Source organism: Citrus sinensis, chromosome 2 (assembly GCF_022201045.2).
Source record: "Citrus sinensis cultivar Valencia sweet orange chromosome 2, DVS_A1.0, whole genome shotgun sequence".
Lineage (NCBI taxonomy): Eukaryota > Viridiplantae > Streptophyta > Magnoliopsida > Sapindales > Rutaceae > Citrus > Citrus sinensis.
In genome coordinates, this window is record NC_068557.1 from 32299589 (window position 1) to 32327387 (window position 27799).

The 27799-nt window shown below is 35.7% G+C and overlaps 7 protein-coding genes across 8 annotated transcripts; 5 read left to right on the top strand and 2 right to left on the bottom strand.

Annotated features, from left to right (window-relative positions):
- Window positions 1–1295: 1295 nt before the first annotated feature.
- Window positions 1296–4494, top strand: LOC102610018 (hypothetical protein). The gene is made up of 5 exons (XM_006467297.4): window positions 1296–1832; window positions 2676–3125; window positions 3219–3516; window positions 3604–3729; window positions 3972–4494. Exons 1-5 carry the CDS (start codon window positions 1428–1430, stop codon window positions 3983–3985), a joined length of 1293 nt encoding a protein of 430 aa, XP_006467360.2. The 5' UTR covers window positions 1296–1427; the 3' UTR covers window positions 3986–4494.
- A 1525-nt stretch (window positions 4495–6019) lies between these two features.
- Window positions 6020–6688, bottom strand: LOC107175444 (non-specific lipid-transfer protein-like). Its single transcript, XM_015526855.3, has 2 exons — window positions 6299–6688; window positions 6020–6194 (listed from the first exon to the last, which is right to left on the bottom strand). Exons 1-2 carry the CDS (start codon window positions 6634–6636, stop codon window positions 6182–6184), a joined length of 351 nt encoding a protein of 116 aa, XP_015382341.2. The 5' UTR covers window positions 6637–6688; the 3' UTR covers window positions 6020–6181.
- Window positions 6689–8461: 1773 nt separating this feature from the next.
- On the top strand, window positions 8462–11007 carry LOC107175443 (RPM1-interacting protein 4-like). The gene is made up of 4 exons (XM_025094823.2): window positions 8462–9389; window positions 9708–10220; window positions 10353–10553; window positions 10759–11007. Exons 1-4 carry the CDS (start codon window positions 9384–9386, stop codon window positions 10795–10797), a joined length of 759 nt encoding a protein of 252 aa, XP_024950591.1. The 5' UTR covers window positions 8462–9383; the 3' UTR covers window positions 10798–11007.
- Window positions 11008–12744: 1737 nt separating this feature from the next.
- On the top strand, window positions 12745–16952 carry LOC102610333 (EH domain-containing protein 1-like). 2 transcript variants are annotated; one of them, XM_006467298.4, is made up of 16 exons: window positions 12745–12991; window positions 13072–13151; window positions 13437–13505; window positions 13590–13647; window positions 13871–13926; window positions 14036–14078; window positions 14161–14228; window positions 14427–14540; window positions 14702–14804; window positions 14906–14955; window positions 15234–15362; window positions 15453–15704; window positions 15797–15876; window positions 16164–16290; window positions 16411–16554; window positions 16629–16952. In XM_006467298.4, exons 1-16 carry the CDS (start codon window positions 12907–12909, stop codon window positions 16812–16814), a joined length of 1644 nt encoding a protein of 547 aa, XP_006467361.2. In that variant the 5' UTR covers window positions 12745–12906; the 3' UTR covers window positions 16815–16952. The 2 variants fall into 2 exon arrangements, with proteins under 2 accessions (XP_006467361.2, XP_052287829.1); XM_052431869.1 differs by having other exon boundaries at window positions 12753–12971.
- Window positions 16953–19164: 2212 nt separating this feature from the next.
- LOC102609432 (short-chain dehydrogenase/reductase SDRA) lies at window positions 19165–21539 on the top strand. The gene is made up of 6 exons (XM_006467295.4): window positions 19165–19539; window positions 19693–19809; window positions 20053–20187; window positions 20617–20742; window positions 20852–20953; window positions 21247–21539. The coding sequence occupies exons 1-6, from the start codon at window positions 19402–19404 to the stop codon at window positions 21394–21396; spliced, it is 768 nt and encodes a 255-aa protein (XP_006467358.2). The 5' UTR covers window positions 19165–19401; the 3' UTR covers window positions 21397–21539.
- A 104-nt stretch (window positions 21540–21643) lies between these two features.
- Window positions 21644–24066, top strand: LOC102609143 (tropinone reductase-like 3). Its single transcript, XM_006467294.4, has 6 exons — window positions 21644–22427; window positions 22587–22703; window positions 22975–23109; window positions 23348–23473; window positions 23584–23685; window positions 23772–24066. Exons 1-6 carry the CDS (start codon window positions 22290–22292, stop codon window positions 23919–23921), a joined length of 768 nt encoding a protein of 255 aa, XP_006467357.2. The 5' UTR covers window positions 21644–22289; the 3' UTR covers window positions 23922–24066.
- A 91-nt stretch (window positions 24067–24157) lies between these two features.
- Window positions 24158–27519, bottom strand: LOC102608853 (hypothetical protein). The gene is made up of 4 exons (XM_006467293.3): window positions 26628–27519; window positions 25267–25422; window positions 24955–25166; window positions 24158–24795 (listed from the first exon to the last, which is right to left on the bottom strand). Exons 1-4 carry the CDS (start codon window positions 27327–27329, stop codon window positions 24603–24605), a joined length of 1263 nt encoding a protein of 420 aa, XP_006467356.2. The 5' UTR covers window positions 27330–27519; the 3' UTR covers window positions 24158–24602.
- Between the last annotated feature and the right edge of the window lie 280 nt (window positions 27520–27799).

A 27799-nucleotide genomic window follows, 5' to 3' on the forward strand; every position in this document is an offset into this window, starting at 1 on the left:
ATAATGCAGCCCACAAGAATATGGCCCAACGACGAACAACAATCAATCGCTTGATGTCAACACACCAACATTAAAACTGGATTTAAAGTCATAAATTAAATGTACTTGCTTCACGTATAATATAATATAATTTAATTTAATCTTTGTGGACAACAGACGCTTATTCCGAGTCGGAAAGCTTGAACGGTGGATTCCTGTCGACGTCAACTTCAACCGACCTGTCATCCACATTATTGTCCAGTTGCAATGGTCATCCTTATCTTACGTCTGCAACCAAATTAGCTGTAAACAATTTCTTATCCATGCCTGTTGCCTTGTTCAAAGGTTGGTTTTTTTTTTTTTTTTTTTTTTTTTTTAAATTTTAAGCAGTGAATTTAGCTTTATAGAAAGTTAGAAACAGCCGAGCATCATGTGAAGGTTATCTGGACACGCTCGCGCATATTGATTGTATCAAGGGTTCCCTTTTAAAGTTGCCTTCAAAATGTGGCCATGTAGACATCGCGTCTTAGACAATCACTTACAAGATTTTGATGTGGCGTGTTACATTTTTTCTTTTAATCACAATTATAAAAGGATTTTTTTTAAGCAAAGTGTAAAGATTTGACAGTAGATTTTTTTTTTTCCAAAATCAATTAAAATACGTTGTATCCATTTTTTTTTTTTGAATACTAGTGCATGTCCGATATAATTTATTTGATTGTCATCAATATTTTTTTAGTTTTATAAGTATGTTAATCATTTTAATATTGTTTAGTGATATTTTGAGTATAATTTTTGAGACGAAATAAGTTATTTTGTCTTTATTAATAAAATTTAAAATTTAAAATCATTAAAGATAAAAGTTGTACAATGTATTAAAGAGTTAAATTGTCTTAAAGTGTTCTTAATTTATTTTACAATCTTATTCATTCTTTTAATAATATAATTTTAAAAAAAATTATCTATTAAAATAATTTTATTATTTTTAATAAAAAAAATTATCGACAACTAAATAATTTAATTACTTTTAATAAAAATTCTCCGTATAAAATCTCTTAACTAAAAGTTCTGTTTAAATAAATTTTATTTGTGAAAGTATACTAAACGGACGCAAAAAGGGGTAGAAAAAATTCGTGGTAGGGAAAGAAAACGGCAATAAAAAAGCGGCATCATCGCCAGTTTAAAAACAAGTGGCAAAAACTGACTAGTTGTGGGTCACCTTATTCTTGAAGGGGGTCCCCAAAAGGCGAAAACGGCAATGCCAATTATACACGTATTTTAAAATAAAAAGTATTACTAGATCATATTGAACTTCTATTTATGATTCATCGGAGCGAAAGATTAAGAGAGTTTAAACAACCCACCTGTCTAGATCCTCTCGTGGTAATCCTTTTTTATATGCATTCATCCAAGCCTCTGGTTCTGACTTCAAGAAAGTTTCCAAAGCTATGGAAGATGAAAGAAGGTCTTGCATTTCCAGAAACAAAGGAAAAAATAATAATAATTTTAGCCACCTGGGAGTTGAATTGAAGAGCTTCACATCATGTCTCAAATGGGTTTGTGTTGATCAATCAAATATTTGGAGAGCTGGTCTTTCTTGGTCAATCTTCTTTCTTCTTGTCATCGGTTCTCCACTTGTGTCTCATTTTCTTCTTCTGTGTTCAACGTGTGATAATCAACATCAAAGACCTTATGATGCAATAGTCCAAGTATCTCTTTCAGTTTTTGCAATTATTTCCTTTCTGAGTCTCTCTTCTTGGTCCCGTAAGTACGGCCTTAATCGGTTTCTATTTCTTGATAAATTATCGGATGAAAGTGAAAAGGTTTGTCAAGAGTATGCAGCTCAGCTCAGAGTATGTACTTCTTCTTCCCCTCTTTATTTATTTATTTGAATTTACTAAAGCCAATTGTGTGTTAGCTTCTGTGTTTAAACTTTTATGTGGGATAAGTAACCTGTTGATTGGATTTGCATATGCTTTTGTCAGAAACTTTTTTTTTTTTTGGTGGAGATCATAATCTATCTTTATAATAACAACTTTGAGACCAAAGATTTGCAATTTGAATTTGTAATAGATGAAGAAAGATATTGTTGTAATGTTGTTCCACAATTTCCCTTTATTTCGTAATCCAAGCTCTCCTTTTATAGGCCTTTAGTTGGGGTCTTCTTGATAATTTACATGATTATTACTATGATGAACCCTTTGGAGTATATTCCACAGAATACAGTTGAAGAGGTGTAATATGCTGGATTGTTATGTTAAAGCTGTTAGAATTTACTCAACACATTACAATTGAAGAGGTTTAATACGCTATAAAGAATAGCCATGTGGAATGAATTGGAGTATATGGTTTTGCTTTTGTCCAGAGATCAGTTTGCACATTTAAATTCAGATAGTGATAGTGTAATACAAACTTTAAATCTTTGACTCTTCTGCTTTGTTTACCTAAGAGGCTGTTAATTTTATATTTAAATTACATGTCAATAGATTTAATTTGATGACTTGGTGACTTCTTATTATGTAAATGGTTTAGGTGACTGCTTATATTTATTACACTACAGTTATGTTGCTCCTACTGTTGCATTATTTCCTGTTCATTTCCAAGAATGTCATGTGCATGCGAGAAAATTTGATCTTGGTGATTGAAAATGCACTTTTAATGTAGTAATATGAATGTTAATTTTCCAACTTTTGCAGAGGTCAATGAAGCTCCTCTGTATTTTTGTCCTCCCCTGTTTTGGCTTTGAGTGTGCCTACAAAATCTGGTGGTATATCACAGGAGCATCAGAAATACCATATTTCTACAACACGTATGCAAGCAACATCATAGCTTGCATATTGCAGCTATGCTCATGGCTATATCGAATATCAATTTACATTCTTGCTTGCATTCTCTACCAACTGATTTGCTACCTGCATCTTGTCAAAATGGAAGACTTTGCTCAGTTTTTTCAGAAGGAAGCTGAGGTGGTTTCCATTTTGCAAGAGCACCTCAGAATCAGAAGAAATCTTCGGATCATAAGCCATAGATACAGAGCATTCATTTTGTTGTCTCTCATTCTTGTCACTGCAAGTCAGTTCGTTTCTTTACTTACAATTACCCGGTCCAGTGCCCATAACAATATATTTGAGGCTGGTGAACTGGCTGTAAGTCTTCTTTCACAGGCCTTCAATCATAATATACAATCTCAAAACTTGCCCGAAAAGTTTAGTTGATGGGTTTCACTTATTTTGTCACAGTTGTGCTCCATTAGCCTAGTGACAGGACTCTTCATCTGCCTGCGTAGCGCGGCAAAGATCACACATAGAGCACAGTCCATTACAAGTCTTGCTGCAAGATGGCATGTGTGCGCCACAATCAACTCTTATGATGACCTTGATGGAGAGACACCAACAGCTCAGATTACAGCCCCACAGGTGTTCCCTGTCACTGATGATTGGGAATCGGATGAAGAAGTAGATGGAGATGATCTAGACAACACCAAGATAAATCCAATTTATCCTCAAACCGTTTCGTATCAAAAGAGGCAAGCTCTAGGTGAGTGAAAACACATTGCTTATAATGTACTTTCTGCTTATTTTGGTGCTTTGGAAGTAATCATCAGATTGTTGGCTTGCGTGGCAGTTACTTATTTGGAAAACAATAGAGCAGGAATCACAGTTTTTGGGTTCATGATGGATAGAACATGGCTTCACGCTATATTTGGGATCGAACTAGGTCTATTGCTTTGGTTGCTCAACAAGACCATTGGTATTTCTCACCCTTGAGTAGATGTCTTTCGCTTTATGACTCATTTATCCTCTATTATTTGAACAATTTAGTACCATTTACTTCAAGAAGTTCAATTTTGAAAGGACTACTAATGATTTAATGTAAGTCTGCAGCCTGATAAAACCAACATAAAAAATTTTAAAAATTCCTTATTTCACATAAGTTAAATGAAAAATAATATTCTTCGCACTCCTAACTCTTTTATCCTTTTTTTTTGTCAGCAAAATTGACTTGAGAGTGTTTAGATTGAGGTGATGAATCTCTACCCTAGATGATCACCAATATTGGCCTGTGAGCATCATTCATAAAGTTGAAGTTGAACGCACATGATTTTAAAGGGAGCAGAGTTAAGGTCCCTCGTTTCGAGCAAAAATTGCTGGATACCATGGCTGAAGTTTCCAATAATGCAAAATCAAAGGTTATAGCGCCCCCCCTCCCCCTCTTTCTTCATACCCCCCACAAGAATCATGCGGTTTGCCTGAACATCGCAAGCTGATATCATTCAGTTGTTTTATTGTAGCAGAGGGAATAGGTATGCATGACTTCGCATAGCATGTATACAGAACTTTCATCTTTTTGGGTGGATGTGCAATGACGAGTCCTTTTTTTTTTTTTTTTGAGTATCAATAAATGAAGCGTGGTTTGAAGTTGTCTCCTGTGTAGAAATGTATCGTTCAATGATTTTGCAACAGGGTGTAGTCGTGTGGATGTGGGATTGGAAATTATTTAATGACTTTTCTCTGATTTTAGTTTACTTAGATTTGATTGAGAAATGATCGATACATTCATTTTAGAACTTTCTGATACACAAGAAACAAAAGCGCCCATATCTATATATACATATATCCTCTAATCAAATAGTTAAGACCCATGTCCTGCATGTTATTTTTAATATTTATTTATTAAAAATAGTCGTGTAGGTGTGGAATTGTTGCCAGCCTCAGTCAACTCTGCACAAAATATAAACAAAAACAGGACAATGTCAATAAATATGAAAATCATTCTAAATTAATATCCTAACAAATAAAGAGAGAAATTTGGCTTGGTGCAATCGGCATCGGGGCCAAAGGGGAACCGAATCGAGTATGCCGATTGCAGGCCGGCTTTGTCGGCCTTAACACTCCCATGTCCTGTCCTATCCGAGCTTCTTAAAGCATTCAGGAAAGTACTTGCGAGGTGATTTTTTCTTCGGAGACAGCGCAGTTACTACCCAAAACAGCAAGGATACAAGCACAAGTACACCCATCCCCAGCACGCGTAAATCCTAAACAGACATTTTCTTCGCCATTAATCTTTTCTTCAGTATTGTTAAGTGCTAACTTGTATGTATGTATATACATATACATGAACTCGACATTATGGTCTGTTTGCATGTCTGAATTCTATTTGAAGGATAAGTCTCCATTTGCGACGAGCAGATGCAGTCATTACGTAATATTCTCGGATAAGTTCATTAGAGTCTCCATATTCCACTTTTAGTACACCTAATTAAGGGAGATATATGTAAGATACTTCGTCCCTTTAACTCCTTACAATCAAATCTCCCATTTTTATATACAAGCAAAAAGCTCATGTTCAAGGAAATGCAAGATACTTTTCATTATTATGAAACTATATGAAAACGATGTACAATGTTAGGTGTTATTTTTAATATTTATCATTAAATTTTATACGATTGATGATTCAAAATTTGTATTAAAATTTAAAAAAATGATATTCACCCCACCGATGAACACCATCAAGACAAAATTTTAAGGTAAATTTGGCATAAGTTCAAAAATTAGAGAAAATTTATTATAATTTCAATTTTTATTTACTATTGTGTGGGGTTGAGGTGAGATTAGAGTGAGCTCTCTATCATTACTCAAGGTTTTAAGTTAAAATTACCACATCCAAGATTATAACAATTAGCTTTTGTTAATTTGAGGGGTTTTTTTTTTAATTATTTATAGTGTGTACGAGTTCAGGCGGAACAATAAATGGAATTTGAAAATAACAAACTTGATGGGGTTAGACACCAATGGGCCGTAGTCCCAATGCAGGGTCAACGCAAGGATTTGACTCTCTTGTATAATGGAGTTAGTAGGCTCCTCACGTTGGAGTAGAATCGATCTCCCTTCAATATTAATATCAATAATGTTCCGATTGTAATATATTAAAAAAAAAAAAAAACTTGATGGAGATAGACAATATTGGAACAGTATGATTTACTTATAAGATTTAGATAGACGTATCATAAAACTGCAAGTAAAAGAAATGATTGATGAACTGATCATGAACTATTCCATTAATTTAAATCTTTGTCATACATAATAAGTTGGCGAAGACCGGCAATCGATCTCTAGAGCCCAAATTATTCTTATAGCCACCCTTTCACTTCATGTTTCTTTTTAGCAGCCAAAACAACTCACACCTCGGTGAATTCCACTGCTTATAAATCGATTCTGCACAACAAAAGGATTAAACAAAAAAAAAAGTGTAAGATCACTGTTTACAGTCATGAGAGAAGCAATATGTAAGAGAAAGAGAGCGATCAAAGAAACGATACTTGTTGCAATCGATGTTGGGGTCAATAGGCACGGGCACTTTAATACCGCACAAGCCAGGGAGTTGCTTAGCTTTCTCAGGCTTAGCCCCCAGAGCTGGCCCAGCCTTTTTCAAACATTCGCAAAGAGCCCTGCGATCCTCTTTGGTGGTAGCCTGATCGTTCACTGTCTTTACACCTAAACAACAAGAAGCTGTGGGTCTTGGGTCGCTGCCCACTACGAACGGAACGCATGGCATCAATGTTGTCACGGCCTCGCTGCAACTCATTGCATGCACACGGCTTGCACTCACTGCCAAAACCAGAATCACTAACCCGAAAGCCAATAGACACCGAGCCATCTTTTTCTTCTATTCAATTTTGATGAACCAACTATTGCTTCTGTGGAGAAGATGCCTGGTTTGAGCTTCATTTATAGGGCTATACAGGGTAACTGTAGGTAATGCACTTCATTACTGACAACTACTGCTGAGATATCAATTTGCAGTTTTGTAAAGACTAATTTGGAATGTTAATTACCGCCCTCTTCAAAAATTGGTAAGCTTTTTATTAATCATTGAAGACTGTCAGATTTCATAATTAACATACTTCAGTAAAATTAACTTTATTTAGAAAGAAATTGAAACTTTCATCACTTTTTCGCAATTTGAAAAGTAGTACTACTACACAATCTAAATTTTTTATCTCAAAAAACTATCACAAATGATATAGTATTCATCAATTGAATGGTATGTATAATACAATTAATTCACTTGAATTTTGTAAAACATTACCAATCAATCAATGAATGACATATCATTTGTGATGAAATTTTATATATCTATCATTACTCTTTGAAAAAGAGCACAAATATGCTGATCTTAAGGGTTGAACTATTTGCATTAATCTAAAGTTTGAACATCCATATTTTAATATAACAATTTATCACAAAATAAATACCTGATAAGATTTTTTTAGGACAATTTAATTTGAGCAAATATAACATAATTTCTTCAAAAATTCATCCAAAATACTTATTCAATGCATAATTCTCCTATCTTAAATCCTAATTTTGTTTAATAATTTCTAATATCTTAGCAATGATAATTAAGTTGAACAAAAGTGTTTAATACTTACAAATGAGTAGATCAATATTTAAGAAGATTATAACTACAATCCTTTAAATTTTTCAGCAATAATAAACAAATGCTTGATGCAATTTTTCTTGGCAGTTAATTAATTTTTTTTAAAATAATAAGATTGTAATTGCCAGAAAACTTTGGAGTTTGAATTATTTATTTATTCTTTGTTTGTTTAAGAAAATGAATCAAAACTTTTTATGAATTTATTCAATAAATCCTTTTCTGATTTGAAACCCCCCCCCCCCCCCCCCCCCCCCCCCCCCCCCCCCCAACAAAAGCAAATGTCATGCATGTTATTGATAGTTAAGAAATGAGCGTGAGAAAAGAAGTAGGAGCCGAAATAGCACCGCCAATGGCGAAACCACTTGGTGGGTTAGTTGGGCAGTACAGTGGATATTCGGTTCAGTTTTTTTTCGAATTGAGTTGAATTAAAATTATCAGATTCGGTTTACTTTAGTTCAATGGACAGAAAAGTAAATGGTTCAAAAACGTGAGAATCAATTGTTTCATATTCAGTTCAACTCTGTTAAATTGTAAAGTATTTGTTTGGTTTCTAAGAAAATTACAGAGAGAAACAGAAGGAAAATGACAAGAGAAAATGAATCTGAATCATTGAATTAATTCGAACGGTTTACAAGAATGTATTTATACATGTATCTCGAATCTTCTACATGCTGCTTGTGTTTGAGCTAACAGCATAACAACCTTCCTCCAGCTCAGCTGCCAAGCCAGCAGTCATAACAAACTTGCTTAATCAAATTAACTAAGCTTAACTAACTAAACCATCTTAACTAATTCTATTATCTTAACAAACTCAAAACCAAACCAAACCGAAGAACCGATTGGTTCTTTACTTTATATATTAGATATGTATATTCTATCTCACACACCACAGCCCTCCAACTTCCGTTATCTTCCCTTTCACTTCCACCGTTTGTCTGACAGCCGTATCGTCGGCCATTAGCAACTCCTTGCCGTGTTGCGGAGATTGTGCTATCATTGTCGTTCACTCATTCTCGTAGCCTGTCACGCTGCAAAGTTATGCCATTGCCGTTGCCGTCTCCATTAGCCCATCGCAGAGTTGCTTCTTGCTTCTTGTTCGCAGAATTGAAGGACTGAAGATGAGTTTTTGATTTTTTGTGCTCTTTTAATTGGTACTGAAGTTGATTTTTCACTTGTCTGATATGTGGTGATTCGGGGACTGGGATTGTTATTCTGTCTTAACCCTGAATGCTTTTGATCATATTATTTTCTATTTGTCGTAGCTTTTTTTTTTTTTTTTGAATTGAACTATACTGTTTAGCCAAATCTTAACACAAATGAGAAAAATAATCATAAATAATTTTATTATAATATAAAAATAAGAGTGGTGTTTGGTGTAAGAAAAAATAAGAAAAATTTATCCTCATTTTTTACCTACCCACTCCCTCTCTATTCTTTTCTTTTTTATTTTTCTAATTTTTCTCTTATCTTTTTCTACACTTTAACATTTTTTTTTAAAATAACTCAAAACCAAGCCCAACTATTCCTAAAGATGAATAGAAGACTTGCGGACAACATAACTTTATTTTTAATGCATGGACGACTTATTTTTATTCTTTACTTATTAACGCATGGACGGAAGATCATGATCATGGTTTGGGTCGGGGAATATGAAGAGTAGGACAAGCAAGATAATGTCTTAGAGATGAAGACAAAGTGCCTTATTCATGCCAAATCATGAGATTGTCCATAATGGGTGTCTCCAAATGGAGACTACGGAACAAGGAAGTCACTGCCGCGACCTCGTAATCATCGAAATATTGTCAGAATGGCAAGCCCAAGTCCTTGGAGTTTCCGTTGGGTCAAAGTCATGAACCTCCAAAATGGTCCGAATAAACCTTGGTTATTAGATTTGATTTCCTTCGTCAAGGATTTTCTCCCACTGTTGTTGAGTGGAACAAGTACATCTTGAATCTCCCTCGTTAATGGCTGTAAGTGTTCTAATTTTAACTTCTTTTAATTTGGGATTGTTGGCTTGTAATTTTTGTGACATTGCTATTTAGCTAATCCACGCGATAGATATGGCTCTTAATTTTTTTTTTTCAGTAGATTCAATTGTCCTGTGAGAATAAGCATGATCTTTAAGGACATGTCTAACACACATAACGTTGTCGTGTGGCTTACGTGCTGGTTTTTTATAGCACCCAGTTCCTTTTTATTCCAATCAAGTCTCTTCTGAGTTCTTAGGGTTTTGTATTTGATAACTCATCATTATTAATAAGGAACCATATGCATTGATTCGGCTGCAGAAGAACTCCCGTGTCCCAAAATTCGGCGACTGGGATAATGATAATATACCTTACACAACCTTCTTTGAGAATGCACGCAAAGAGAAAGCCGGAGTGAGAATGAACCCAAATGATCCGGAGGAGAATCCAGAGGCCTTTATGCGGATGAGGGGGATACTAGGCCGGGGAACCGACGGTGATTGCCAACCAGTTCGGGCTTCTCGCCATGTTGGTTCTTATAAGTCCAAATCAACAGAAAAGCGCCACATTGAAGAACAAATGGACATGGGGCATAACCCTCGAGGGAGAAACACTTTTGATCACCAAAGGAGTAGGAGCCGAAAGAGCACAATGTCAGAATTCAGCAGTGATAAAAGCAGCTCTGTCTCTGATAATTCACTTCCACAGCCAAGTCCCCGACGTTTAAAATCTGATAAAAAGAATGGTCTTGGTGAAGGAAGTAATAGCTACACTCCATCGCTACCACCCGGTCACTCTAGACAGAGAAGTGGGAATTATCTATCTGATGAACATGTAAACTTTCCTTTATATATATGACAACTTATATTTTGTGATATCTTGTTATGGACATACTCAGCATTTTCATTAATTGTCAACATCTTTTTATGTGACATTAATTGTTGAGTTTAATTTAATGGATGGCAGTATCACAGAGCAGCTTCGGTACCCAAATTTGGAGCTTGGGATGAAACTGACCCGACATCAGGTGAAGGTTTTACTGTAATATTCAACAAAGTGAAGGAGGAGAAACAAATTGCATCCACCCAATTCTCAGTCGTGCCAGAACAAACAAGCAATTATTCAGATGGTCAGAGAAGTAACGAAGGTTCTTGGTTTAGATCAAAGGTATGCGTTATGCCCACAAGTAATGGCTGTGCATAATGTTTGTGTGTGTGTGTGTGTGTGTGTGTGTAATGGTTGTATTTTCTCTCTTCAGTTTGTAAATGACAGAAGAGATGCCTAATGTTTTCTATTATCATTTATTCTCTTTGTTATTCTTTTCTATCTTCTTGTGTCTTAAAATTAGGCATTTGATTTTTCCCCTATGCAGATATGTTGCTGCCTATTTTCACGGGGAAGAAATCGGTGATCTACCTGACGTCGCTTTAGCTAAGGCCAAATTTTGTTGTTCATTTTTTTATCAATAATATTGCCTACAATCGCCAGATATTATTCTTATTAAATTTATATGTAACTTTTTTTTTTCCTCTCTTTGGTAAAACTAGAGGGAACTATTCCTGCATACTACTTGTTTTAAGTATGCAGATTCTGTTTGGCATTTTGTTAACAACATAATGCATTTGGGTTAGTTTTAGAAAACCTTACATCTTATTTTATTTTCGTAAATTGATTTGTAAAATATCAATTTTGCCCTTTTTTTATTTATAAACAATAAATTATTTCATTTATTTTTTGTTTCGTTTTTTCCAATAAAAAAATGATTCATATGGGTTAAAAAATTAGTAGATTTATAGTATTTAGGATATATTTATTTGAGTGTAAAGTCATTTTTATTATTGTAATGTTAGCATGATGTCGTTGTTTCGTAAGGACATACTATTAAAGTGTTACGTCTCAATAATTTCTTACACTTATTTATTATTTCACAATTCTTCAAGGATCTAAATGAAAAAAATCGTTTATTGAAAACTTTTTGCAATTCTGTGTCTTACGCTAGGCCAAGTTGTCTGTTGATTCGTACTTCAAATTTAAGAACGATTTGTAAAAAATGATTCATAATGCTTCGACTGGGGGAAAAAAATTGAGTGGTGCCGTTGCCCCATCCCAAAAATTAAAATATTCGATTTAAAAGTTTTTGAAATTATAGTACTTCTAATAACACCTATTTTTACAGGTGTCATTTAGTGGATATAGTAAGATTTTCTTGTATATATATAAAAAAAAAAGTATCGGATTTGAATTAACTCGATACTGTGGGAGCAAATTAAAAAAGGAAAAATGATTGATGACGGACATGTCGTGGGCCATGGGCCTGGCTTACAGCTTTACACAAAATGGCGCTCGAATTCAAACAAGTGTAGTACTATTGGTACCATCCCAAAAACCTCTTAAAATCCCTTGTGGAAATATTTTAAAGAATAATAAATTTCCTACAACGCATTCTTAAATGTCAAAAATAACTCCAATTAAAACTATTACTCATAAATCCTTATTCTATTAATTATTAATAATGTTCAAACCTTATATCAAAAGTTTTCTTTTTGGTTTTTTTTTGTTTTTTAAAAACTTCTATTTTCTCTTCTTTAATCTTTCAACCTCTTCCACGCTTAGCCCCCATTCCCCCTTAATTTTCTCCCTGTTCTTTTTCCATTTAAATTTTAATGCTGGTGAATTACAGCTTAAAATTTTTAGATCCCAATCGGCTGCATTGTTATTCAAGACAACTTAATAGTTTTGAATTACAGCGTATTTTTCTGGATTTAAATGAAAAAATCATGTCCATTAAACATACTTAAATTAGTTCTCTATATTGCAATTCTGAAAAGGACTATAACACCAAGCTCTTGCCATAACATTCTTTTTTAGAATCTAGATGTGATGTATGGTTTAAAGTGAATAGAAAGCATGTACGATTCATGAATGTTAAAGATTATTAAAAATAGTAGGTAGTTTGTATAAAATATTGCACATAATTTTTAATAAAAATAAAATTTATTTGTGCTTAATATATAGATTTAATTAGATATGTTTTTGTCTCTTAATGTAATTTCCGTGGTAGCTAAAGTTATAAACGGCTTTTGGAGGGATGCCGCTCCAAACTCAAAATTTGAAAAAAAATATGAAAGGGGCAAACAAGGGTAAAGATTCAGTGTGGAAACCGTAATTAAGTATCCTCTTCCAACAATTCCGTCAACCATTACTGGATGGGTCCCCCAGTGTGATTCCGAAAATAAGCGAACACGATCACCTCATTGCTTGAATCACAATCACCGTGTGATGGCATCGGTCAATGCTACGATGATCAGATAAGTATAAATGAAACATTTCAAAAAAGCGGCAGCATCAAAACTTCGCCGTTTCACAGCAGCCTGCTGTATTGGCATTGGGCGAGCCGGCTGCCGAACTCATTATAAAAAGGAAAAATTTATTAGTTAAATCTTCACATACTCTCTTCCATATTCATTTCTTTTTGAATTTGAAAAGAGATTAGGAGTCCAATTACTACAGTTCCAAAGACATGGAGATAGCGCCATCTCCCATTACCTTCTGCTCAAAAGAGCACCAAAAGATCTACCGTGAATGGTTCGATATCGCTGATTCAGGTTCATCGTCGTCATTGAAACGCGGAGTTTTATTAGGAATAAGTTTAAATTATTAATATTATTGATTATTTTGTTTATAGATGGAGATGGCCGTATCACTGGAAACGATGCTACAAAGTTCTTAGGTCTTTCAAAACTTTCTCGGCAAGAACTCAAGCAGGTTTTAATTTCAAAACATTATTGTTATTGAATCTTTTTTTTTTCCTTATTTTGCTTGTTCTTGGTTATTTTATCTTTCGAAGATCATATCAATACTTCAAAATATACCATTGTTCAGAAATTTTATGCTATTGTTTGTCAGATTTTTTGTTTTTCCTTTAATATAAGTTAGCTTTTATGTTGTTCGCAATATGTTTGTAGCGAACTAATCAGCTAGAAATATATGGATATTTTGATAATATGGACTTTTGGACTGATTGTGTTGTTCTGTATCATGTTTGTCAAGATTTGGGCGCTTGCAGATTCAAAGCGACAAGGATTTTTAGATTTGGCAGAATTTGTTACTGCCATGAAGGTTGTTGATCGAATGTTGTTGTGGATTGTTTTTTTTTTTTTAATTATGTAATTTACGTGAAACTTATTTGCAAAGTTCTTACAGCTTGTATCTCTGGCGCAAGCGGGACGTGAAATAACTTCTGATATACTTAAAAGTGGAGGCAAGTTCAAAAATCTGATTTGTAAAATTATTAGTTCCACTCTTTCTTATTCACATAATAGAAGGCATCATAAATGAATTTTTAGTATTCGGCTTTCTTTTTATGTAATTTTTTAAGAAACTTTTTTAGGATAAAGAAAGTGAATCATGAAAATCGAAGGTTGATATTGAGCATTAATTCCCTAATGACATTGGATTATACTTCTCTTGGTTTCCAATCACAGGCCTGATGGAGAATACTGAACCTCCATCGATGGAAGGTTTGGAAACCTTTGTAGCTGTAAGGAATCTTCCTCATCTTGTTTTTTGTGACAATTGTTTAGTTGCCAGTCTCAAAAGTATTGTGCTTTGTTATAACTGATACTGTTTCTGTGATTTTCTATCTCCAGAAAAATAAAGGTTTGAAAATGGATAGCAAGCCTGCTGTGAATGGTAATTTTTCTTCTATCTTTCATTAGTTTAATTGATGTTATTGAATTAGTTGTGACTAGATGATGTGTTGGTAATGATGTAGGGTCTGCCTCTGTCCAGTCACAAATTTTATCATCTGCTCAATGGTTTACATCAAAATCAGTAAAGAAGGTAGAATTTATGACACTGTCTGTACGCACTAGAAAATTTTGCAAGTTTTGTTTAAACTCTTATGTCATGAGTGAAGCTCGACTGTTTTGAGTTTTTTTCCCTTTTCTTTTTGATCATTTCCTTCTTTCTCATTTCCTGAAGGAGGTTTAGTTTGATTTTTGTATGATGAGTTTTTCCTTTCTCGCTGTTAATTCCCAGACACCTCCAAGTGCAGTTACATCAATCATTGATGGATTGAAGAGATTGTACAGTGAGAAACTAAAGCCATTGGAAGCTACCTATCGTTTTAATGATTTTGTCTCTCCTTTTCTGGTAAGTGACTTGATCAAGCTATATGATACGGATGGGATAAACAGATAAGTACAGTTTGCTATTTGGGAAATGAGATGCGTAATGCTTTCTTTAGCATGTTCTAGGCTTAAGACAGAAACCTCACTAAACTATTTGATTGGTTTGTGTTTCTCTTCTTGCAGACCAATAGTGATTTTGATGCTAAACCTATGGTAATGCTTTTGGGTCAATATTCAACTGGAAAAACAACATTTATAAAGCATTTGCTGAGATGTAACTATCCAGGTTTGTAAAATATCGTGTTTTCTTCTCTCTTTGTTTTAATACGCATATGACTACTTGATGAAAAGCTTTTATAAAACCTTACCGTGTTTTTCTATCTGCAGGAGCTCACATTGGACCAGAGCCTACAACAGATAGATTCGTTGTTGTTATGGTATAGAGATCCATCTTCATGTTCCCATTGAATTGACTAATAAACTATGCCTAATCCTTCCATTTGATGACCTACCTATTTCTCATGGCAAATTAGTTGTATGTGCTGGATAATTGAAAAATGTTGTTTCAAATTAACACTTGCTGCTCACATGTTTAATGAACAATCTAGTTGCATGCCACCTAAGCAGTCTATTGTCTGTTGTTTGATCCTGTTTCATTTTCATTTTAGTTATGTTCATGGTATTTTCTAATAGTCCATTCTATTCTCATACTCAGTCTGGACCTGATGAAAGAACCATACCTGGGAATACAATTGCTGTTCATGCTGATCTGCCATTCAGTGGGTTGACAACTTTTGGAGGGGCATTTTTATCAAAATTCGAGTGTTCTCAAATGTCACATCCAGTGAGTTAAAAAGTTGTCTTATTTTAATTGTTATCTATCCATCTATGTGTTCACTTATTTTTCTCATCGACTTCATTGCTACACTTGCAGCTACTAGATCAAGTTACATTTGTGGACACTCCTGGGGTTCTATCAGGCGAAAAACAGCGAACACAACGGACTTATGATTTCACTGGTGTTATATCATGGTTTGCAGCAAAATGTGATCTCATTCTTCTTTTGTTTGATCCTCATAAACTCGACATCAGCGATGAATTCAAGCGTGTCATTGCATCTTTACGGGGTAATGATGACAAGATACGTGTTGTTCTTAATAAAGCTGACCAAGTTGATACTCAACAAGTAAGCTATTTCATCACTCTGGTTATAATCATCTTAATTGCAGAATTTGAGCATTTATTGTAGTTGACTGACACATCAATGCTATGTTTAAGCTGATGAGAGTTTATGGAGCACTGATGTGGTCTCTTGGAAAGGTCCTGAACACTCCTGAGGTTGTACGCGTTTATATTGGGTGGGTACATTTTTCACATTTATTATTGTTATTATTTTTACAGATCTGCTATTCTTTGTTCTATTCTTATAATTTGCTTTGTCATGGTGGAGAGGGGCATAAATAATTCTGTATTCCTTGTGTTTATTTTTTTGGTACCACAATTTGTCTAGTTTTCTGATTTTGCATTAGCTTGTGATATTTGTCAAAGAACTTCCAGAACAATGATTTGTTTGAGCAGTTGGTGTTCAAATGACCAATAGGTACTGCTATCTACTAAACTATCGCTTCCCTTCTTTGCTTGGCAGCTCTTTTAATGACAAACCTATTAATGGAGAGGTTGTTGGTCCAATAGGGCAAGAGCTTTTCGAGAAAGAACAAGATGACCTCCTAATGGATTTGATTGATATTCCAAAGAAAGCCTGTGATCGACAAGTGTGTTCACATTTCATATTTTATTTACTCTAGTATTTTGTCCACACATTGCATGAAAATCTGTATTTGCTAAATATTTTACATTGTTTTAATAGTTTTAACAATGTTTGCATAATGTAGATCAATGAATTTGTGAAGCGAGCTAGGGCTGCTAAAATCCATGCATATATTATCAGCCATCTCAAGAAGGAGATGCCAACCATGATGGGAAAAGCTAAGGCTCAACAACGCCTAATTGATAATCTTGAAGACGAATTTGCAAAGGTTTCTACATCCCTCTCTTCTTTCCTCTCTTTTTATCTTTTTCTTGCCTACGTACTAAAACGGCAACAAAACAGGTTCAAAGGGAATTCCATCTACCAGGAGGAGATTTCCCAAATGTGGAGCACTTCCGTGAGGTCTTAAACAGTTACAACATTGACAAATTTGAAAAACTGAAACCAAAGATGATTCAGGTTGTTGACGACATGCTTGCTTATGAAATCCCAGAGTTATTGAAGAACTTCAGAAACCCCTATGAATAGAATCCTCCCAAAACCCAGTGAATGTTGAGCGAAACCTGAAGAAGGATACTGAAGTGAATGTATTTTCAATGCCCTAATGCATTTGGCTTCTTATTATTTTGAGCATATATATATTTGTATGCCGTGATTTTGTCTTTTCTTTCTTTTTCCTTTTAAAAGATGCTATGAGCTTAGGTTGTCCTAATATTTCAATCAGGTAAAAGTGTGAATGCCATTCTTGGCCGGCAGTTTGTTTTTGTCTGAGAAATTTTTCAAGTGAGCATGTTGGTCAGGTGATTCGATGAGGCAAAGGACGACAAAGCATTGTAGATTCTTGAAAGAATCGAGGATTCCGTTCACGGTATACGCTTCAGTTTATCTGCTGTCATAGGGTTATTTCCACCCAACCCCCAAATCTTTTGACATTTTCTACCGCGCACCCAAACTTTTTGACATTTTCTACCGTGCACCTAATTCTGTTAATTTGACTGTTGTTTTTAACGGAGCTATTTGAAAGTTAATGAAATGTCTGAAATACCCCTTATCTTGAATTAGAAAAGAATTAAATAAGATAAAATGTTAATCTAATAATTAATATTTACATTAAAAATTCTTAATTAAAGGTAAATAATAATAATTTTATCAATTAATTTATCAAATAAATTTAATTTATCATCATCAAATAATATTTAAGATATGAACTTATAAATTTGTCCTTTGACCGTTAGAATAAACGGTCAAATTAACGAATTTAGGTGTGAATTGAGTATTGTTAAAATATTTGGGCGTGTGGTGGAATATGTTAAAACATTTAGGGACAGGACGTAATTAACCCGCTGTCATAGTAAGCAGAACAATATCGTCAAATTAATTTTAAATAAAGTCGAATATATATATATTAATAAAAAAGGGTTGTTTTTGGACAGGTCCAAATATTTAGAGCATATTTGACTGCACACCTGTTATTTTGACAAATACCATCAAACACCCAAATCGCTACTTTTTGAGTGTCCAAGTGCAAAAATGTGATTTAAAGCAGGCGTTTCGAAAAAAAATTCAAAATACTAATAATATTTTCCTTGAAGAAACGATTGCCAATTGCCATGACATTAGAAGCTGAAATTCCAGCACAGCACTGTTCAACTTGTAAGAAAATTAAAAAATTAAAAAATAAAGTAAAAGAAACCCCTTGTACCAACATGAGTAAAAAGTAGGGATTTTGGGAGGGAAACGAAGGTTTATGAGTATCTTTGGCGCTAATTGGCTGAATACTCACCCACCGCCTGCACTGATAACAAGAGGATGAGCTGTTGTAAGCTCATTTTGAGATCATTTGCAGGTAGTGTATGCATGTGAGAGTGGATTTCGCGTCTCTGGTGCTGTAGAGGTTGAGGAGAGTGGCAATGTTATATGCATGTATTATACACTCTGTTTTCATTGTAATATATGTTAGATTTTCAACATGCTTATCTTTTGGCCTTTGATCTGACTGGATTTCATGTGTGTTTGTTCCAACTAATTATTTCATGTGTGGATTTCGCATTTGGTTTGCCTTGAGAAACCTTTGGAGCGGTAGAATCTCACAATCTGTCAATTGCACGTTCTAACATATATCTTTCAGCTTGTCATATTTAGCCAAATATAAGTCAGTGGTATTAGATCAAACGAAGAACGAAAAAATCTTTGTGAATGCGGAGCCATACGGGGTCCGGTGGGGCAGTGTTCCTAATTTTTTTTAGAAAAATCGTTTTTTAATTTCAACAAAAAAATATATATATTGTGTTTTACTAATAAAAAGATACTTACTAGTCCCTGTTGCCTGTAAATAATATGATGAAAAGTAAGTTATATTTTCATCATCATTAATTAAAACTACTTTAAATTAGTATTTTGAATTCAAAACTAAATAAAAGCACTTGAGAAAATCCGTTGTAGGCTACGGGGGGGTAGAGGTGCCTAATCATGAGGAGTGACTTGATGATATAAGGTGTTTGTCAGGGGGTTTATACAGATGATATTGATTTTGGGGAGGCTATAGTCTTAACTCTTACGTTTTAGTATCCGTCGAGTTGGATACTCTACGAGTGGTTAAGTTGGTTCTGAATCAAGACAATACTCGTAATGAGTTGTTTTGGCTTATTACTAACATCGAACACTTGCTTATATAAAAGTAAGATTTTTAAATTCATCATGTCTCCAGAGTTTGTAATTAACATCATCCATATGAACGATTTTCCATCTCACTTAATATATCGTACGTCCATTCAGTGTATGGGTAAATTCATCTTTTTGCCATGTAACTAAGTGCCAGAATCGTAAAATTCACCCCCCCCCCCCCCCCCCAAAAAAAAAAACCGATGGGGGGTCAGTGGGTGTGGAATGATAACTGGTAAAGCAGCTGGGCGCACGCAAAAATATGTTGAAGTATTGAGGTGCTGTCAAAAAAAAATAGATCGACGTAGACAGAGCGACAGACACTAATGCTCCGACCTTGGTCGGCCAGCTGTCGTAGATGAAGTTTGTACTCACGTTTTCTGTTGCTGATCTAAGGGTTATTCAGAACTGAAAACCCTCATCACCAAAAACAGTAATTCATTGGCTTATCCAAATGGAGAAGGTGAACATGGCAAAAAGATTCCAAGGGAAGGTTGCGGTCGTGACGGCTTCGACTCAAGGCATTGGCTTAGGCGTCGCTGAAAGACTCGGTTTGGAAGGCGCCTCTGTTGTTATCTCCTCTAGAAAGCAGGTCTGTAATTTTGTTAATTCAGCCTTGAGCGAGGGGATTAAAATGACTAACTGCTCTAAGTGTGTGTGTGTGTGTGGGTAGTTGATGAATTTTTTTTTTTTTTTTCAATTGAAATTTGCTAATTTTAGGGGGCTTTTGCTTTAATTGTTGCAGAAAAATGTGGACAAAGCAGTTGAGAAACTCAAAGCTCTAGGAATCGAGGTTATTGGAATTATTTGTCATGTATCAAACGAACAACATAGGAAGAATCTCATAGACAAAACTGTTGAGGTAAGGAATTGAGTTTTATTCTTTAATCGGAAGATGAAGTTAAAGACAAGTAATTGAAAGAAATATGTTCAGTTATCATTGACTAATCACCCTGTTGAATTTTTTAACTCGTGTTTTGAGAATAGGGCTTGGTTGTTTTGCTTGTTAACCTCTTATTTCAGTTATTTTTACTAGTACTGGTATAGCAAATTGTATAATCGCTAACATGGGTTTTTTATTAAATCTTGGTGAACTGTTTTTCAGAAATATGGAAGAATAGATGTGTTTGTTTTAAATGCTGCTGTCAATCCCTCTGCTGCTGATCTTCTGAAAACCAAAGAATCTGTACTGGACAAGTTATGGGAAATCAATGTCAAATCCAGTATACTTCTTATGCAGGTAACTATATTGTTTTCCTACGATTACCCCCCAGGAAATGACAATCTTCAAAATATTCTAAATTATTATGAAAAATCTTAAGTTATCCCTCATTTTTATTAAAAGAAAAAAAAATCATCAATTTCCCTCCATTTTCCCCCTTGTCCTTTGAACAGAAACAAGGTAAATTGAAGTTTACAGTAATTGGGGGTATTTTTAAAATCATTATTTCAGAAGAGAGTAATCCGCCCTTTTCTTAAAGATTCAAGCTGGAATATTGCATTGTGCTGTAGATAATTAGCACAAAAGTTTTCCATGGCCGTGTTACCATAGATTTCCCAGTGGTAATCCACACCAAGTGCAGCCGAAGTAACCTTTATTACTGATCACTTAAATTAGCGCACTTCCCAAAATCTTCAGGTTTGTTTTCGGCTTTCTTAATTTCTGCAGGATGCTGCACCTCACATGCAGAAGGGTTCTTCAGTCGTTTTCATTTCCTCCATAGCTGGTTATCAACCACCGTCAGCCATGGCTATGTATGGAGTGACTAAGACAGCCCTGTTAGGTTTGACTAAGGTAGGTGTTAAGTTGGTTCCCCGGTTTAACATCTTTTACTTAATGATTAAAGAACACCCCAAATGGTGTTTTCTTTAACTAATGTTTAACCTCTACGATCTTCAAGTAGGCCCTCGCGGCTGAGATGGCCCCAGATACTCGTGTGAATTGTGTTGCTCCTGGTTTTGTGCCGACACACTTTGCTCAGGCCCTTCTAGGCAATGATGCTGTTGTAAGTATCTTTTTAGCCATAAGTTTCCACCCCATTGCTCAAGTGATGACTTAATTGGCAATAAAATAAGGTTGTGTTTGCTATTATGGTTGGATGGTTGTGGTTTAAAAGTTAACTTAAAGTTAAGTTAATTTGATCTCGCTCTTCTATGATAATAACCTATAACATCTTTAATTGTTGTTTAAAATCAATAGTCAATTTTTATTTATAACTACATTTTTTTTAGATGTAGCTTAAAGGTCTCAGCACCTTAACACCAAAAAGAGCTTAAATTTGGTTGTCCTGTGTTGCAGAGAAAGGCCTTGGAGGGGAAGACTTTGCTCAATAGGCTCGGTACCACTGGAAACATGGCTGCTGCTATTGCCTTCTTGGCATCTGATGATGCCTCTTACATCACCGGAGAAACATTGGTGGTGGCCGGAGGAATGGCCTCTCGACTCTAGCTCTTCTATTTATTTTTCAAAAATTTTCAACCACAATATCTGTGAATGATTCTATTTGAATCCCTGATGAATGTTTTAGATGGGATTTACTTTTAAACAAAATCAGCCAATGCACATGTGCTTTTTTTTTCAAATGGATTCTTTTCCATGGTCATACGGGCCATGACAGAAACTATCATGATGAATGTTCAGATAAATCTTTTTTAATTGTAAATAGCAAAATATATAAAATAATGAAGTTTTAAAGAAAAAAAAATTATGAAAATATATTTCACTAGATTTAGTAAAAAAAGAATCATAAATATTGAAGTTTCGTAGGCAGATAAACAAAAGATGTCATACGTAGAAAGGTTTGAAGGGATTTTTGATATTTTTGATATTTTTGAATCCATTCGTTTCTGATGAGGAAAGGAAACGACGAAGGAAGCTGTTTTTCCAATTACAGTGAACGTTTTTGCTTCCGCCCATGTGAGAAAGACTCTCCTTTTTATTAGTCTCAGTTTGTTTACAGCCATGAGAGAAGCAATATGTAAGAGAAAGAGACCTGACCTGCAAGTGTTGCGGATTCCCTCGATCTTTTCTAGTTGAAATTGAATATAAACAAATTTGATTTGAATTTATTCCACTTGCGAAATTGCCCCTTCGATGGCAAAAATAAAATAAAACCAAACTTTTTTTTTAATAAAATTATTACTATTATGTGTGGATTAGTGAAAAATATCGTGGTATTAATTTCACTTTCCCCCAAAAAAAAAAAAAAAATCCCACCGGCCACTATTTTATTAATAATAATGATGTGAATATCTAAAAGAAAAAGATGATTTATATATCCGACGGTTGCCATTTACAACGTTCATTGTTCAACTAACCTGCAAGAAAGCAAGCCGAACCTAATGGAGAAGATGAAGATGGCAAAAAGATTCCAAGGGAAGGTGGCGATCGTAACGGCTTCGACTCAGGGCATTGGCTTCGGCATCGCTGAGCGGCTCGGCTTGGAAGGCGCCTCCGTGGTTGTCTCTTCACGAAAGCAGGTCTCTTCAAACATTTTCAATTTTGCCCGAATTCGATTTTGACTTTGATCAGATTAAACTCAAATCTTTTTAATAAATTGGGCTTTATATGGTAGGATTTTGACTTAAATTGTTCTAATTTGAAGAGAAATGTGATTGTGACTGGTAAAATCGTTGCAGAAAAATGTGGATGAAGCAGTTGTCAAACTCAAAGCTCGAGGAATCGAAGTTATTGGAGTTGTTTGTCATGTGTCAAATGGACAACAGAGAAAGTATCTCATAAACCAAACTATTGAGGTGAGGAATTTAGTTGTACCTTTTTTATTATCACACAAACTACCTGATTAAATGGAAAATTAAAATTAAAAAATGATCAGTAGTTGAAAGAAATTTTGTCAACTATAGTTAACAGCGCTCTGTTGATTTTGGTGAACTATTGTTTGTTTCTATCTCAACAATCTGTGGATTTGTTTCAGTAATCCCATCCCAAAGATACACTAGATATGTGGAATTTGAGTTATTTTCCCAATTTCGGTTTCATGTTGTTTTGCTGAGTGGTCTGTTTCAGAAATTTGGAAAAATAGATGTGGTTGTTTCAAATGCTGCTGCCAATCCCTCTGTTGATTCCATCCTGCAAACCAAAGAATCAGTTCTCGTCAAGTTATGGGATATCAATGTTAAATCCAGTATACTTCTTCTACAGGTAATTGCTTTCTCTTAAGATTCCTGCAGGAAACACAAAATGAAATGTTGCCATAGCATGGACACTGCATTGTAGATACTCACCATTACATAGTCTATGGCTTCATCTCCATGTGTTTTCCATAGCAGTCCGATGGAAAACGTAATTTTTTGTGGATTTCTGCTTTACTTAAATGTACAGTTATTGTCACGGTTTAAGCTCTTTATAATAGGGTTATGTACTTCTGTATGTTCTGCAGGATGCTGCTCCTCACTTGCAGAAGGGTTCTTCAGTTGTTTTGATTTCCTCTATAGCTGGCTATCAGCCACAGTCATCTATGGCCATGTATGGAGTCACTAAGACGGCTTTGTTAGGTTTGACCAAGGTAGGTATTTGGTTCCCAGGTTTTATATTAGTTTGTTTCTTTAAGAAAACTCTATAAACCCAAAATACTATTTTCTTAGTCTTTCTCTTAATCTTCCTTCATTCCTTTAGGCTCTTGCAGCTGAAATGGCTCCAGATACTCGTGTCAATTGTGTTGCTCCTGGTTTTGTACCAACACACTTTGCTGAGTACATCACAAGTAATGATGGCGTTGTAAGTAGCGTTTCTAGCCTTAAGCTTTCACCACCTAGCTCACTGACCCTTGCTGTAAACTGAACGTGGGTTGGCCTCCATTGCAGAGACAGACAATTGAGCAGAACACTTTGCTCAATAGACTTGGTACCACAAGAGATATGGCTGCCGCTGCTGCTTTTCTGGCATCTGATGATGCTTCTTACATTACTGGAGAAACTCTGGTGGTAGCTGGAGGAATGCCCTCCCGACTGTAGCTTGCTTTTCTCTCTCCTTTTGTGTTTTTCCAATTTTACTTGCACAAATAGCTTATTCCTGACATGGTCGAATGCCTTTGATGACCCTTGAATGGGGATGTGCTTTTAAACCAAACCAATAAATGCATAACTGCTTTCTTTCAAATGGAATTTTTTTTTTTCACATAGATAATCTGAACAATGCAGATGTCGTGGCAACATTACAGAGTTTGAACGTCTCTTAGTCGCGAAAGGGATGAGTAGCTAAATTAGCAGAGTAATTTTCATCAATCAAAATGCCATGCTTTGGTATGAATATCCAAAAGTTCCTTACAAGTAACTGACATAATCAAGTGGAAGACGCATACTAACTGAAATACAGATAATTTACTTTACATGCTAGAATTGATTGTATCTGAAGAAGGCATTTCTGGGCCCTTCAGAGTATGTGTCTGTGGACCTTATGTACATAAAATCAGGCAAAACCAGAGGTGCATCGTCTTCACCATGCAATAATGCCTTCTAGCTTCTATCTGTGGTGCTCATTTTTTTAATCTCTACACAACATATTAACTGTCCGGTGATTAATACATGATCCTCAGTCTTTCTTTCTCCATCTTCTAGGCATTTTAATTTTTACATACAGTTAAGAGCCATAGTTTTGTAGTGGTATAAACAAAATCAAGATGATATGCAAGATATTTACACAGGAACTACATCACCATCCTGATTATCCTCACAGGTCAAAATCAGACCTTCAACATAAGTCGGGAGGAGGCAGCGGCTCCACTGACAGCCTGTTGAGACAGGCTCCGTTGATGGAACGATCATAAGAACATTATCATGGCGTCGGACAACCCCCATCACACTTACGGTGCTCCCTTCTTTGATATAGCTGAGATACAACACAATCCCATAAGAAGCATAAAAGTAAAATAAGAAAAACGTTGGTGCAAAAAGTTGAAGGAATCCATTTCATTAGTTTATCCCCAACATGTCGCTGATGAATACAAGGCATTAATAAGGGCACAAAACAGAGAATAGGGGGGCAAACCCTTCTTTGAGGCGCATTATCCGGTCATCACTAGAGAGGTTTCGATCAGCAAGCCAGCGTAGAAAGCTTGGAGACAAGTCTCTGTTTCCCTTGGTTATATTAACTACAGTAGCTGGTTTCACAAATGGAGCAACCTTAGCTCCATAGCCTGCTTTTACCAATGCTCTTAAGCCAGACCGGAAGTCTGATATGTAGAAATCAGACACATATTTCTGTTCACAAGTATCACCAAATTAGACAGAATCACATACACAAAGCATTATCCTCAAACCATTATTAAACAGATTGACAAATATCATTCAACAAACTAACCTCCAAATGTCTAGATCCCCAGGAGAAGCAGCGATGCTTAGGATTTGCAGGCTTTCCACCGCATCCTTTATATTCATGCAATTCTGTAGAAACATACACACATCTAGGTACCCTCTGGTAAGAAGACTCCAAAGGAATACTGCCACAGGTGACAACCTACAATAAGAGACATATATGATAGGTTGCATCTGAAAACATTTACAAGCAGAAAAAAAAAAAATAGTAAGGCACTCTAGAAAAATTGAATCTTCAGACTCAGAATACAAAAGTAGGAAAATGCTCTCATAATGTATTGAACAGGTATCTTACGCTACCATACACTGGATATTTATCCAAGATGAGCAAGTCAACAATTCATAAACAATTCATATGTTCTACATCACATTGGTCTAATTTTCCCAATGATGAGCAGTTTGGTTTCATGAATGAATTGAGATAAAATTATCCTCTAGCAGACCTATATAATCGGAACTGAGCACAATATATCTTTTCCAGCACCTGTTTACTAATAGCACGTATATTTCTGACCTCTAGTAGCACACTTGTGACTGAAGTTTACAGTGCAGTGCATGATCTATTCCCTGCTCAAAAGTTAACATCCCATAAGCAACATCTAGTGTCTCAAGGAAACTCTTAGAAGTCATGAAGCTTAAGACTCAACCACTATTCTAAAGACATGAAAAACATTCCTCAATCTTATTCCTATACAAAAGTTAGAAGTCACCAAACCAAATCCTTTAACCCTTCAAGAAGCAAATTTTGATCCATGGAAAAAATCAGGCTAACACAAACCACCAAAAGTTGATATCAATATCTATGCTTCCGCAACACCACCAATCACCAGATCGAAAACCTTCAATAAGCACCCAACCACTCATGAACTTGCTAATGTGATTCTGCACCATTCAAGGTTTAAATAAGTATGTTTACCTCTAAGGCGAAAGTTGTTCCTAATGTCTGATTATACATTTTCAGAGACCACTATTCTCTCATTGTAAACTTATCCTGCTGAGGAATCCATACATCAAAAATATCAAGAACAAGACCCACCAGCTGTCCAAATTAAAGCTGAAAAATAACCCATGCGTCAATCTTTCATTTCTTCTTCATTGGCTAATTAACCGATACTATCAAAACATATGAGTTCCTGGTATATATCACACAATCCACTACAATATTAGAAATGAAACACTCCAATTCCTGGTATATCAAAAACACACACAAGTACAAAATGAAAAATATGTAAATAAACTAGAACCCTGAGAATATAAAAGGGGGGTCGGGGGTAGGGCGGGGGGAATCAAACTTTAAAATTTTAAACCAAAAGTCAGTTAAAAAAAATAGAAACATTTAAAACTTACCCCAGTAACCTTGACGTACTGACCATCAATGGCACCTCTAAGTTCGGTATCAGGGTACTTCTTAACAAACCCCAACAACCCTCTCCTTCCCCAAACACAATTCCAAATCATACCGATGAAAAGCGGGCCCACCACCGCAGCCACAGCCACCAAAACCACCGCCTTCTTAACCGCCACCATCAAAAACGCCCCAACCATCACTCCCATCGCCACCACCACCATTACCACCCATGCCACCGCCCTCGAAACCCTAAACCCCACTTTCACGTCTTCCCCCAGACTAGTCACCGCCGACCCGTACCCCGCCTTAACCGAACCGGAACCCGACCCTGAATAGTCCAGCTGACCTGAACGCCGATTACTCAGTGGTCCTGAGCCTATCGGACCGGAGGTGATGAGCCCAGTTGGTTGTAGTGGCAAGGGTCCAGATGTTTTCTTTACGGGACCCGAATTTGAGCCGGATCGAACGGATCCGCTATTGGGTTGAGAAGAAGAAGAAGGACGTGAAGGAAGTTTAGTATTAGCCTGATCAGTCACTTGGATATCGAACATTTTTCCCAGCTCACCGGATTTTTTAACGTCACCGCCGGTGTACGGAACGGCACGTGAAGCCATTGTGGGTTGGCGCTCTTTGAGCTGTTCGGGTCGACCCGAAACGTACAGACCGCTGCTGAGCTGGTGCGACGGAATTCTTGTAGTCATTTTCTCTTTGAAACAGAGTTGAGTGAGTGAGAGAGTGAGGGAGCGAGCGAGCGTGAAGATGGAGGGCAGTGAAGAGCGTGGAAGGGTTTATGCGGTAGGTGAAATTACTGAAACGGGTAAAGGGTAATGCGATTATGACATGTGTGTCCTGATGCCTGATGGTGTCTTTGAGGGGCGGAACAGTGTGTTGTTTGTCTGTGGTTTCAGTCTCTGGGGGAAGATTGATTTGATTGGTTTCGATGGTGCGATGTTTGCATTTTGAATTTACCTTTTTATCCTTTGGACTCTTTTTCTACGCACCAGCTTCCTGCCTGCCTGCTGATGACACTTACTACTGAGGAAATAAGGAGAATGCTACCGTGTGTTTGATCTTATCTTATAGGTTTTGAGCTCTTGTTCCTTGATATAGGGATGGGCAATGTATCCTTTCAATATCTTCTAACAATAATGTCAGCGCCATTCAAACTCTA